We start from the raw sequence: 15,008 nt of genomic DNA, 5'->3' as shown, positions 1-15,008 counted from the left end.
AGCAAAGCTCGGTTTAATTCGAGGGAAATCGAAAAATAGAATATTCTCGATTTTTTCTGCCTCTAGGATTGCTCCCGCTCATATTGGAGCGAGTTTCACTCACTACTCGACTTCGAGCCAGTATTTTGGGGGTAGTTCAAGAAACAAGAAACTCGTCAACAAAAACACTACGCTGTTGATTATTGGCCGGGTTCAATCCTAGTATTAATTGAACTTATAAGCATTTTAAGCCTACCATTATTTCTCAAAATAAAGACACAAAAGAAACAAACCCAGAAACAACCGAAATAACGGTTTAGGTATAAAATCATCATCGTTCATTTTGGTAATTTTGGACGAAATCCGCTTCAGGACATTTGGAGTCGATCTAACGGTGTCCGTCTGTCTGGATCCGTCTTATTGGAGGGAGTATCCGATTTCGTCCAAACTTGGTACATCTTTATTACCATTTTTTTATGCATAAAATACACTCAAAACGTATTGTGGGGGGGGTTGTAAAAATTTAGAAAATTTACAATTCAAAATTGTAACTCAAATTAAAAAAATCGCATGGAATAAAAAATATGACAAGAATTGAAAAAAAATGGAACAAAAAGTATTCACTTTTTTATTGGTATATTTTTCCGCGATTTTCTTAGATTTTCTGCTTTTCTGGCAAAAGACCATTCCGAATTGATGGGAATCGTCCCAGCGGTTCTTGATTTATAAGCAGAATAATTAAGATCAATTCTTTTAAATATATATTGCACCTATTTTGCTATATATCCGATTTCTTGTCTATTAACATCACTGTTATGGTTAGAAGTGATCTTTTAATGTATTTTGGATTTGACTGAGATTGAAAATATTCGCGGTTTAGTGAAAAATTTCCTATTTTCTTCTGCGATCATCGCCAAAAACAATAGGGTTCTATTTTGACCATAACCCCACCTCCATTTTCAATTTCGTGAGGATCGGTTCATAATTGCGACCTGTAGCTTGATTACAAATTAACATGGACAGACGGACGGACGGACATTCATAGTTAGATCGATTCACCTCGGCGAGAAAGGTGTTACATAATTTTTGGCCAAATCAAACTTATAATACCCTCAACACATAGTGTTGTAGGGTATAAATATCCAAGAGAGGTGATTCTTTGACATGCATACAAAAATTTCAAATACTGCTCAATGGCGTTATTCTAGAATAATTTCGACGTATTTTAACGTCAGACAGTCGTGAACCTGCTTTATCCTTGTTGTTTAGGCTACATATAGAAAAAAGATGTTTCCAATCGAACTAACGGATATTAGAATTCATGTTTTTTAGTGGTCTCTCGAAGGGAGTAAACATATAATTCAAACTTGGTACATCGTAAAACTTAAATCGATCTTTAACTGAACTTGTATCCTTATTCTTTGCAAAAACAGAGGAAGTCTATCCTAATATAAATATTTATGCTGCATTTATTGGCATACTTAATTAAATGTCCAATTTTGATTTTGTCATCACATTGTCAGAAAAAGGGTTTTGTTTGACATATCCCACTTAAAAGTATTTCATTCTTTCCAATTTAAATGAAACTTTAACTGAAGGCAACCTTAAAGCCCTACGTCTTTAAGGGTCCATCCCAAAACACTGTAAACAATTACTTAAAAAAAAACGGAATTAATTTGATTGTCATTTCTTTAGCATTTTAAACGGTTGATGTGATTTATCACAATACACAACAGTTTTCTAATCCATTTAGTTTGGATTTTTGCTTCTTTTTTTTTCTATACGATTTTCTTTTCTTCTATTTTTAGTATTGTTATGCATCCTTTGAATGAAAAGAGGCTTTTTATGCTGCTGCTTTATAGTCTTCTTTTCAATATAAAATATGTTTTCTATTTTCCTTCGGAGCAAAAATAGAAATAATAAACCATTTTTTATTGTTGAGCCATGTCACCAACAGTAATGACTGAAAAATTAGCAATCCTTGAGTAAATGTATCAGAAATATTTCTCCATTTTGTAAAGTTTTTACATAGCTTGTAAATCTGAATAATGTAGTATTTACAAAGTTTTCTATTTTTATTTCTGTTGCTATATCCCATGAACATAACTGCCCTCGGGCCATCGCATATTCCTTTTGTCACAACTCGAGTTGGGTACTGCTTCGACTTCCATTTTGAATGTGGTGGTGGTGCAGGCAGAACTTGGTTTATTTAGTAGTTGGCCTCTATTTTCAGCAACGTTCACTTCTACCACCACTGAAGCTATTGTTGTTATTGTAGATCATTTATGATTTATTGTTATATGATGAATATGTTTGGAGTCTCTAAAGAATATAAACACCGTTTGTTTTGTATCTATTCCTGCGTATGAGTTTGATATAGGGTTACCTAAATATGAAAGAGGGTTTTTTAAAAATAGTTGTGAATAAGAAATTAAAATTGTTTGGTTTATGAGAACCCTCTTTAACATAAAATATATTTTTTTGGTGATATACAATACAACTAAAGTAGATTTTCAGATATATATCCATTCTAATGGCGGGAATTTTAAGAATTTTGTTTAAGTCTAACCCATTGATTAGAAACTAATACAAATGTATTTTAAATACGTTATAACTCGACTAGAAAGTGTTTCCGAAAAGTGCTTATGGAAAAGTTTAGGAAGTTCTTCCACTCAAAAATATTACATTTTTTAGAATATTTGTTTTGAACTTCCCACATATAATATCAAGCAGACTAATATTTTCGAACATATTTTCTGCAAACTTCAGACGATCGTAAGGGAATTACCAGAATAAATATACCCACTTATGTCATCATTAGACGAAATCTAATCTTAGTAGGAATATTGAAAGCGCCAACCAAGTACACGGAGAAACAGCCAAGGGACCTCGCTAAATGCACTTAAAATATGGTTCAGGTCTAATTTTTTTATAAAAATGAGAAGAATGAGTTTGGCCGTATCAAAAAAATATATATTCTCAAAGGAAACTTGAAGTTATTTTTGGTATATTCCAGTGACGACTCATTGAAAATGATTTTGATAACAACATTTAGATGCTGTATTTTTTCGCTAAAAGCTCTCCAAATTGGTTCGGCACTAAACTCAAACTCCATGCAAAATTTCGCGTCGATTGGTTCATAATTGTGGCATGAGGAGCAACAGCGAAATCAGGAAATTTTTCTGTTTTTGCTCCATTTCAACCCCTAAATATTTTCCGATCACCTCCAAAAACAATAAGCTTCTTATCTAATTTTAACCCATTTTCAATTTGGTGGGGAACTGGCCATAATTGCGACCTGTAGTGTGATTACAAATTAACATGGACAAACGGGTGAACATACAAACCTAGAAGTACTCAACTCGGCGAGATAGAAAGATCCATATACAGTTTCTTATGTCGGGGACCAATATTTCGAGGTGTTACATTTCAGCCCAATCAAAATGTTGATAAAATTAAGAGTTTTAAATATTGTGTGAACAAGTAAAAAAGTAGCTATGTTCGACAGGGCAGAACTTTTAATATCCTCCACCATTTGGAAGGAACTTGAAATTTTTCAAAAAAAAAAAAAAAAAAAAAAAAAAAAAAACTTCAGGAAACTACCACTAAAATGGAAATTGTTATATGGAGATTATGCGGATACGTGGACTTGCTTACGAATTTTTTTGTCATAGGTTGTAGTACCCATTACGAACTTCAAATTTCAAATTTGAAACAATTTCGGTGTATAATATCAAATCATAAAAATACCGAGTATCGTGAAGGCTGTACGAAGACGTGGACCTGCTTATATCCCTGCAGTTCGTTCGCTTGCGTTATAAGTTTGATTGGGCCATTTAAGTGCCTCCGTCTGTCCATGTTAATTTGAAATCATGGCCCGATTCGCACAAAATTGTATAAATGGTGTATATGGGGTTTCCAGTATATTATAATGACGTAGGGTATCGCACGACTATAGCCTTTGCTTACTTGTTCTTAGTTAAGGTTTGTGGGTTTCTAAGCCAGGACCAAATTGACAATATTAGGCCACTCATTTCTGAAGTAGTAATAATAGCTCTCTTAAATTTTCCAGATTCAAATATTTTCCGATTCAGATACATTTGGAAACAAGATAAATTTTGTAGATTGGAAAGAAAAATGTATTTATCCGAAAAAATGTCAATGCAAGTTTAAAGTCATGTATGAAATAACCTAAACCTTAAAGATTCCACATAACATTTACAAATGATTTGGACAATACATCCTTCAGGAATTGGAAAGCAACTAAATGATAATTTCTATTTTTACATTTCATTGTATTAACCAGCATTTTACAAAAATATCTTCCTAACCCTATTACCCTTTTCACAAACAATGCCTTTCGAGAAAATTATGGCATATATTAAGCGTCCGGGAAAAAACGGAAAACTAAAAAAAACAAAACCAAATAAAAGATGCATTGGATGGATGACGGGTGTTTTTTTCACATTTCTCTGCGAATATTCTTTCTCATCTTGGCATTAGTCTTGGCAAATGTTTTATTTATTTCTGTACACACAAAATATATGCCCAAAATGGCAAACGAAGTCAGAGGTTTTGTTATGGGTTCATCGAATACGAACGGGTCAACAAACTTTAGTCAATGTGTTTCGGTTTGTTATTTTTGTTGCTGACTGGCTGTTGTTGCTGTTGATTTTGAATTATAGTTTATCAGAAATGAATAAATTGAAATAAATCTTAGGCAGAATACAAATTTTCCTATTCAAATGTAATTCGAAGCAGAAATCTATAAATTTTGCATAAATGAACAGTGGGGTTTGCTAAGTTGAGATATTTATAATTTTTAGGAAAGTATGTGGATTATTTTGGAATAGTAATGAAATAATACATTTCTGAAGGAGGCAAATATTGTATGATCTCAATCTTATTAATGAAAGACTAAAGTAATTGACTGACTGATTGACGGACTGATTTAACGATTCATCAACACCCAGAAAAAACGGCTGAAGCTAGATTTTTGGCTCGCTGGGGTCAGATAAGGCCGAGTTTTTGGAAATATATACTAGAAAAAGGAAAGCATTAAAAGAAGCTAAATATGTGAAACGTTGTCGATGAGGAAGCAGAAGAGCTATAACTCTTGGCAAATTAGATTCCTATTGGATTGAACCGATGGACCCAGAGTTTTGAAATTTGGAATGAGAGATGAAGTGCAGGATATAAAGGGTGATGTGAAAAAACTATAACCATCTTAAGACTGCTGTCGATTCTAAGCTACTCGTCCGGCAGCTGTTAAAATTTTTCCAGTGACACCTCATTACATTGTTTACAAGCGTACAAAATCATTTTGTTGAGAATTACCCAGAAAAAAAGTTATTCGTGATAGAATTCAAGCGCGATAGTGTGATTTCTTTATATTTGGCTGGAAAACCGCAAGGGGCTGTCGTTAGAGCAATCCAGCATTTAAATGTGAATAAATTTTTTCTGTCTCGTACCATCGCTCGTTACCGTGATAGTGGACGGAAGAAAACAGCAGTATCAGCAGAAATGGTTCGAAAAGTAAAGAAGCGACTTGATTGAAACCAGCCCCGCAGTGGCCGAAAAAATGACTTGTGAGCTGAACATATCGCAATATTCCATTCGGTAAATATTGCAAAATGAGCCCAGGTAAAGCCATTGAAATTCCAAAAAGTGCAAGACCTTATACCACAACAGAAAGAAAATTAACTCAAAAGAGCTAAAGAGTTGCTTCGCTTGGCCGAAAGGGGTGAACTGCCGAATTTGGTTTTCTTCGATGGGAAAACATTCGTTGTCCAGCAGTTTGTAAACAAACAAAATGATCGTGTTTACTTGCCAAAGAGGTCAGCTTAAAATATGCACCTTCGGTTGGCCATCAGAACTCAAGCGATGGTGTGGGCCGCCATAACAGCCGTTGGTCACTCTCCGCTCGTATTAATCGACTGTGGCATCAGTTTCATTTGCCTGCTTCATTGGCCGTTTGAGGACCATAATTCGTGGCAAAGGTAACCAATTCGAACAAATCAAAACTTAGTCTAAAATTTGATGCTATTTCCGACATATTTTGCTTTCATTCAATATAAATTGCAGTTTTTTTCCTCACCCTATATGATAGATATAACATAGGGTTTTGGGAACTATGAGTGTACCGAAAATTCTAAAATGTACTACATTTGGTAACATTTCGTATCATATGAACGGTTAAAGCTAAAAACTTGAAACTTAGAGTCGATGTAAGGTCGGTGTACTACAAGTGCACGGAAAGTACTAAATAGTAATAAATTTGGTACAATTTTGTATTAGCATTAATCTGAGACTTAAAATTAATAGGGTGACAGGATAGATCTGGAATCATGAATTTAGATCCTGAAGTCTCTGTTGGTATATGGGATTAAGGTATGAATTTGGTTTCGGAAATGTAAATTCGGAAATACTAAATTGGGAATAATGTGAAGTCACGAAATTTGATATTTAGGTCTCCCTTGGTATCTGAAAATGAGATATGAAGGAAGTTTTAGAAATGAATACTGTAATTGTAGGAAATGTACTGAATAGTACTACGTTTGGTATCGGGTGAAGGCATAGAGCTAAAACCCTGAAATTAGATATAGATGTTACTGCTGTTGTCTGTGATTAAGTCTAGAAGGTGGTTTTGGAAATCCGTACCATAGGTGTTTCAAAAGTACTAAATTGGGTATAGAGCTGGAATCATTAGATTAGATCTTGAAGTCTCCGTTGGTATCTGGGATTGAGATATGGAGGTAGTTATGGAAATGGGTACTTAATGTATGAAAGTACTAAATGTCACTAAATTGAGTATAAGTTGAAGGTTAAGTCCAGAAATTTGATATTAAGGTCTTTCTTGGTATTTATAATTGAGTTATGAAGGTGGTTTTGAAAATGCATACTATTATTGTACGGAAGGCACTAAGTACTACATTTGGTAATGGGTGAAGGCATAGAGTTTAGACCCTGAAATTTGATATAGATGTTACTGTTGTTGTCTTTGGTTAAGACTAGGAGGTGGTTTTGTAAATTTGTATTATAATTGTACGAAAAGTACTACTCTGTACTAAATTGAGTATATGGTGATGGGACAGAGCTGATATTCCTAAATTTTATAACGAGGTCTCTATTGGAGTCTAGGTATGAGATATGGAGGTGGTTTCGGAATTGTACGAAAATAATAAAATGGTTGAAGGAGAAGGAGAAAACCGTGAAATTATATTTTGCGATTAATTTAGGTGTCTAGTATTAAGATATAGAACGGTTTTGCAAATAAATACTAGGAAAAGTACTAAAAGTTACTAAATTTGGTATTAGGTGAATGGAAACAGCTAAAATTCTTTAGATTCATATTGCTTTCTTTGTTTAACATATGAAGCCATTGAAAAAGTTTTGAACACAAAAGAGTAGATTTGGCCTAAAAAAGGCCTAACACGAGCTGTTGGAACGAATCTAACTATTTAAGGTAGAACTTTCGGTGACGAAGTAGTGGGCACTTGAAATTAACCAATAACTAAATAATTTTGCATATAATTTCAGGAAGATCGGACTAAAATTAGATTTATATGTCAGTTTTTTTTAATTGATCAAAAATCTTTATGAATTATAAAAGGCCACCACAAACTTACCCTACATTCCACAGTGCCCAGGCAACCGATAAGCAACTTAAAATTTCCTAAAATTTGCCAAGTAATCAATTTTTCGAAGATGACCTTTTGGCATTAGGTTTTAAAGGTCTTTTCTTCGATGCATTCATTATAATAATATGTGTGTTGAGCTGTCATTTTTTGCCCAGTTTCCTGGTCAAACACACACACACACACACACACACAAACGCAAATATATTTACAAATATTTAAACGAACACAAAACTCCCACCCATTCACTTACATCGTTGCCATACACACACACACAATATGCTATTAACACACGAAATGGGTTGACGTGCCAAAGTTTACATACACTCTGTGTTGGGCATATGTATGACCGTGTGTGCCTCTAAGGTTACTGAAATTTATATCTTATCCGGCATAACAAATTTACATATTATCCAATACATCAAAAATACTGACTCATTCACAATACAAACAAACAATGTTTGTATTTTCTATATGTATATGTGGTGTTATGTAAACTTATGGGTTATGTAGCAGTTTATATGCCATAATATGTGTTATAGATACGCAAATAGGTTTGTATGTGTGGTAGGTATGTATGTGTACGTGGCAAAGAAAATATGCAAAATTCGTTTTCTTATCTAAAGTGAAATCGGGGCAAAATCTGATATGTAAATGATATAAATTTTATGTCATTGATGTAGAAAATTAAAAATGGAATGTAAACAAGTAAGCAAAAAAGTATAGGAATTACAAAATGTCGATGGGGCGGGACACTACCGATAATACTGTCACTCAAGGAAATATTTTTCTTTATATTATTTTCTTTGTAAAATTATATTTAAAATTGTAAGGGGGAGTTTTAGCTGTTGGCTAGTCTGTCTTATAACATCATCAATTCAGCCCTTGTTTTCGTATTCTACATATCCACAATTCGCACATCCTTACCACTTCGAGTACCCTCTTCGAAATTAATATCGCCTTTGCTTAGCATAATCAGGTTCCAAATAAATGGACCGCAGATAAAATCCTAAATAAAAATTCTAAAATATCGCCATTAACCTTGTTGGAACGCTATCAAACAAAAGGAAGTCAAATACACCTCCTGAAGTCGACAAGAATGTCAACAAAGAATTTCATAATTTTGCATGTGCAGCGTCGCATCGCAAACTGATGAGTCCATGTATCTATAACATGACACTCGGGACACGGGACACCCGAACATATGCGATGATGTAATTCGTGCAAGCGAGGATTACTTCTTGATATTTCAGGCGGCTTAAGGTGAGCTAAATCTTTGGTAATGTTTCGTCTACCTCTTTTTGTACACGTTTGGAAAATAGTCCAAGTCCCGAAGGCCCTTCACTGGTATAAAGATCCTTTCAATGAGCATTTATCTCCACTAATACATTTTCAATGACTGTATCTCCTCCACTCCCACTTGAGATTTGAACGTGGTTTGCAGGATACGTACCAAGAAGTAAGAAAAGTACTACATGGTATTAATTTTTCTTTTTTTGGGAGGGGAGGTTTGTTTTATGAAGTGTTTCAGATGAGTTTTTAATTTTATGTAGGATATTAAATTAAATGTTTTCTAGAAATTCTAACACTAAGTGTACCAATTGTACTAAAATGCCCACTTGAAATCAAGTTTATGGATTTGAAAATGTGTACTTATCTAAGAACTGTACTAAGTGGTACAATACACAATTTGATACAATATGGGATTTGGTGGTTTGGGAACGGGTGAAAGAATAGAGCTGAAATTTTGAAATGTTGTTCTTGGGGTTACTGCTGGTGGGTAGTTTTGAAAAAAATGCTGATTTAATACCCTCCACCGTTTTGACGGAACTTGAAAAATTTCTAAAAAATTCCGTTGAAAAATGCCTCGTTCATAAGTCATTTTTTGTCATAGGATGTAGTACCGGCTTCGAACCTCAAATACGAAATTTAAAACCATTCCGGTGAACAATGTCGCTAAAAGCATCAAAATTGCGAATATCGGGAGATATCGTTACATGGGAGCTAAACGAAAACGTGGACCTGCAAAGGCCATTTTCAGTCATAGGCTTTAGTAGCGAGTCCGAATTTCAAATACGAAAACGTAAGCAATTTTCAGTCATAGGCTTTAGTACCGAGTCCGAACTTCAAATACGAAAACCTAAACAATTCCGTACGCGATTTTTTGTCATAGCCTATAGTACCTTTTGCGAACTTTAAATACGAAAGTTGAAGCAATTTCGGTAAAAATATCGCTAAAATCATATATGAAAATGTGGACCGACATGGCCCATTTATAAACTTAACCTGCCTATTGGCAATATACGCATGTGTGCAAATTTTAGCCGTCCATCTTAATTTGTTCCAAAGATAGCGTGATTATAACAGACAGACTGACAGGCAAACATAGAGACGAACGTCGGTAAATCGACTTACAATTTTACGCTGATCTAGAATATATGCACTTTGTTGGGTCTGAATTGTTTGGAAAATGTATTTCCCGGAAGCTATGTTTTATTATTATTTTTTTATTTGGGTAACGTAAATATATTGAAAATTGTGAGTTTTTGTGGGTGAGGTTGTGGGAAGATATATATCGCAGATAATATCGTCTTTAGGAAAAAAAAATTGGATGTGTGAAATCTGAGGAGAGTTGGAGCCTTTTTTCGCTTTAGCGTGTTTGTTTTTTTCAAAAATCTTGAACCCTATGCGATGGAGGTACCAGAAAAAATAATCCGATCTCTACCATCTTTATAAGAGATCTTGTGCTGATGGAAATATTGAGATGTACCAAGTCTGGAATCGGATGTTAATTTTGCTTTTTATGAACTTCATGGATATTCAAAATTTTGAACGTTTGTGGGGGAGGTACCAGAAGGAGTGAACCGATAAATTCGAACTTAACACCAGCAATATATGTAAATATATAGGGATGTGTGAAAAATTAAGACATTCGCATTTTTTATCACATTTTGTAAGAGTTGTAGGGTTCGTGGGGAGACCACTAATCCTAATAATTTTTTTTTCTTTTTGTTATATTATATATATCGTAGATATAACGAGACAGACGTTTCCGTCTAGAAACGTGTTTATCCACTTTATAATATTTTTAGTATCAAGGGTCAACACAGACACAAATGTCCAATATCGCCCACTTAATACTATAGAAGATTTTATTAAATAAAAGACGATAATATTCTTGTGTTTGATACTTTATATCTAAAAGCAACTCCAAGAAATGACAAGCTTAGCTTAATGCGTGTAATTATGTAGACGAGATCATAAACACGTAAAACGGTTAACACATGAAATTGAGAGTGATTGAGAGTAAACAAAATAATCACAATAACAATACCACTTGTAAAAGAAAGAAAGAAAAAACAATCACTTAATCTCTCATTGGTAATTTACAATAATGTCAAGTTTAACTCATTTCAGTGAACTAGAGAGCAATTAGAGCATCACACAGTAATCACCAACGAAATGCAGAAATACAGTTACTTAACACAAAACAACATATTTTCTTATTCTTGGTATAGAACAAAATTAATTATCCGAACACTCAAGCAAAATTACATTACATATGTATAATAATAACAATAATAATAATAATAATAATAATAATAATAATAATAATAATAATAATAATAATAATAATAATAATAATAATAATAATAATAATAATAATAATAATAATAATAATAATAATAATAATAATAATAATAATAATAATAATAATAATAATAATAATAATAATAATAATAATAATAATAATAATATAATAATAATAATAATAATAATAATAATAATAATAATAATAATAATAATAATAATATAATAATTATAATAATAATAATAATAATAATAATATAATAATAATAATAATAATAATAATAATAATAATAATAATAATAATAATAATAATAATAATAATAATAATAATAATAATAATAATAATAATAATAATAATAATAATAATAATAATAATAATAATAATAATAATAATAATAATAATAATAATAATAATAATAATAATATAATAATAATAATAATAATAATAATAATAATAATAATAATAATAATAATAATAATAATAATAATAATAATAATAATAATAATAATAATAATAATAATAATAATAATAATAATAATAATAATAATAATAATAATAATAATAATAATAATAATAACAATAATAATAACACAAATCATGATATAAAAGGAAATCAACACATAAATATATAAATAATAATGGTGTGTCCGCTGCAAAGTTATAATTGTTAAAAATGTTAACCCTTTGTGGGAGTGGACCGATATTATCCATTTTTGCATCTAACCGAGAACTGAGGCAAATGTTTACATTTGCAAAGTTGGAGCAAATTAGATTATTGCTTCTCATTCTTTGCAGAAAATACATTTTTTGAAAATTTCGACCTTTTGTGGGGGGGGGGGGGTGGGGTGTGTACTAGCGGGAGTGGATCGATATATTCCTAGCGGGAGTGGATCGATATATTCCTAGCGGGAGTGGATCGATATATTCCATCTTAACACCAGAACTTGGGTTAATAAAATTATTGGGATGTGTGGAATTTGAAGACAATCGGACTCTTACATCAAATCGGATACTGCCTTCGAGAGTTATCGTGCGCAACGGCCCGCCAAACAGACAGATGGACGTACGGATTGACATCGCTAGATCGACTCAAAATATTCTGAAACGGCTTTGGTACGAAGAGATCAGGGTTTAAAACCATTATTTCGACTTGGCACGTTTTGACCGTATCAAATGATATATACCCTCTCTAGCCATATGGCTGAGAGTATAACTACCTATATGGCAGAGGTATGGTCATAACATTTGATAACGTTGGCGTGTCAACGTTAGTCCCAAATTCTAATATAGATCTAAGTAAGAAGGGACATTTTGGTCAATTGAGAAGTTTTTAATCGGTAACATTTCTTATTTATATAATACTAGTTAATTAGTGTATATAACAGCAATTTTAAAATTTCTATTTTCGATAAATTTCGTTAAATCTGTCGCACTTCTTGTCTCGAAAATTTTATTTTAAACACGAATTTCATTAAAATAATGCGCGATAAAATAATAATAAATAGGAATTAAGGAACAGGAATTAGTATAAAGCGACAGCTTCATGATTAATATACCATGGTGATGGGTGCATATAATTGCATTTATGAAGCATGTAAGCGGAATAGACTATGAATTATCATTAGCATTTTAAATGATGTATTTCTAAGAAATTTCGATTGTGAACGATTTTATTCAAACTCTAATCAAGCTCTCTAATGTTTCATTGGATCTCCCATGTAGTTAACATCCGATATTTCAATGGTATTATGCTAAAAATAAAAACATAAACAAGTATAATGGCATGTTCTTAATATAAGTCACACTAGTCGTCGTACTCTTTAATGCTCTTAGAGCATTGTACGCTCTAAAAACCGCAAAACGTTTTTTATTTAAAAATAATATGTAAATATTTGATTTCTAAGGCCGCAATCAGAGCAGCAGATTTTTTAGTTAATCAGCAAGTTTACATCACAGCGGTTCAACGAAATATACTTAATTAAAAATAAAAAAAATAATGCCAGACAATTATAATATTTTTTCCAATTTGGATATTGTGGAATGGCCGGTAAAAATAAAATAAATAAAAAAGAATAATAGTAAATCTTTATCTTTCAGGAATATGTATCAGAGCGCCAACTCGAAGGAGAGTATCTTGAAAAGGCGGAGAAAATTTTAGACATGGCCTTGGTGACACTGGAAGCCTACGATGGACCGCGCTACATTGTTGACAAAGTCATTGGGGCCACACGAAAGGCAATTTATTTTTATGAAATTAATGCCGATTTAATAGATTCGACAGAAGCAGTACACAAATGCAACATTATGATTTTATATGAACCATGGATGAAGGCCAATTGTATAGCCCAGGCAGTTTTTGAATTTGCCAATGCTGAGAAAGAAAATATGATTGTCGTCAAACGTAAAGACGAAGTGCCATATTACAGAAGTCCAGAAATATTTGATGGCAATACAATTACACATGCGGTGTCCTATATACCCTTGAGAAATATTTATAAAACTGTGACGTAGTAATAGAGTTAAATAAAATAAAAACAAATACATACCAGTTAATGATGCTCAGTCCAAATGAATCCATTCCAAGTTTGCGAAATTCCTGTAAAAATTAAAATAGAGAGAATAGTGGTCATAGACAAAATTCATCTTTTTAATAATTAAGGAGAAAATCCAACAAATTATGAAAGTAGAGCTAAAAAAGAAGAAAGCGTTTTGAAAGTTTACATTCCTCCTTCTTCCACACTCTTGGGAATTTTCGGAATCGGTTCATTTTAGATATAAAATATCTTCGGCAATATTGCAGATAAAAATAAGAGGAATACAGAGTGAGATAAAAAAACTAGTCAAACGCAATAATTTTTACATTTTTTCTTTTAATTTTTCGAATAGATTTGTTCGAATTGGTCACCTGTGGCACGAATTATGGTCTTCAAACGCCAATGAAACCGTCACACGCTGCCCGAATGTTGCCCTGCGGTATTTTGGCCCATTCCCGGCGTAGCGCTTGCTTGAGGTGATCGACACTTTGGTATTTTTTAGTGCCAACCTTGCTTTCCAAAATACTCTTTCCAAATTCTGATTCCACGGTCGATAAATACGAGCGAAGAGCGACCATCGGCTGTTATGGCAGCCCACACCATCACCATGGCGGGCGCTTGAGTTCTGGTGGCCAACCGAAGGTGCACATTTTCATCTGACCTCTTTGGCAAGTAAACACGATCATTTTGTTTGTTTTCAAACTGCTGGACAACGAATGTTTTCTCATCGGAGAAAACCAAATTCGGCATTTCACCACTTTCGACCAAGCGAAGCAACTCTTTAACTCTTTTGAGTCTATTTTCTTTCTGTTTGGGTGTAAGTTCTTGCACTTTTTGGAATTTCAATGGCTTTACCCCGAGCTCATTTTTCAATATTTGCCGAATGGAATATTGCGATATGCTCAGTTCACGAGGCATTTTTCGGCCACTGCGACGCGGGTTTCGATCAAGTCGCTTCTTTACTTTTCGAACCATTTCTGCTGATGTTGCTGTTTTCTTCCGTCCACTTACCGGTATCACGGTAACGAGCGTTATTACGAGACACAAAAGATTTATTCACATTTAAATGCTGGATTGACCTAATGATAGCCACTTGTGGGTTTCCAGCCAAATGTAAATGTCACGAATAACTTTTTTTCTGGAAAATTCTCACCAAAATGCTTTTGTACGCTTGTCACTGGAATAATTTTAACAGCTGTCGGACGAGTGGCTTGAAAATGACAGCAGTCTGAAGTTGGTTGCAGGTTTATCATCTCACCCTCATCT

General features: G+C 33.0%; 1 protein-coding gene and 1 long non-coding RNA gene across 2 annotated transcripts in view; one reads left to right on the top strand and one right to left on the bottom strand.

Annotated features, from left to right (window-relative positions):
- Nucleotides 1–15,008, bottom strand: part of LOC131801968 (uncharacterized) — a 184,533-nt gene that overhangs the window by 35,134 nt on the left and 134,391 nt on the right. Inside the window, exon 4 of the long non-coding RNA XR_009341985.1 lies at nt 13,755–13,804. This is a non-coding gene — a long non-coding RNA (uncharacterized LOC131801968). The remainder of the gene's footprint in view (nt 1–13,754; nt 13,805–15,008) is intronic.
- Nucleotides 13,148–13,761, top strand: LOC109612779 (uncharacterized). Its single transcript, XM_020037122.2, has 2 exons — nt 13,148–13,255; nt 13,306–13,761. Exons 1-2 carry the CDS (start codon nt 13,205–13,207, stop codon nt 13,717–13,719), a joined length of 465 nt encoding a protein of 154 aa, XP_019892681.1. The 5' UTR covers nt 13,148–13,204; the 3' UTR covers nt 13,720–13,761.

The sequence above is a fragment of the Musca domestica genome, unplaced genomic scaffold (genome assembly GCF_030504385.1).
Source record: "Musca domestica strain aabys unplaced genomic scaffold, Musca_domestica.polishedcontigs.V.1.1 1, whole genome shotgun sequence".
NCBI classification, from domain to species: domain Eukaryota; kingdom Metazoa; phylum Arthropoda; class Insecta; order Diptera; family Muscidae; genus Musca; species Musca domestica.
Note: the sequence above shows the minus strand (reverse complement) of the source record. Positions and strands in the feature narration are given on the sequence as shown.

What these genes read in the sequence shown, in the direction of transcription:
- LOC109612779 (XM_020037122.2), top strand. Translation starts at nt 13,205, where the DNA reads ATGCCAGACAATTATAATATTTTTTCCAATTTGGATATTGTGGAATGG. An exon ending in TGGATATTGTGGAATGGCCG is followed by an intron (nt 13,256 to 13,305) that starts GTAAAAATAAAA and finishes TTTATCTTTCAG; the next exon opens with GAATATGTATCAGAGCGCCA.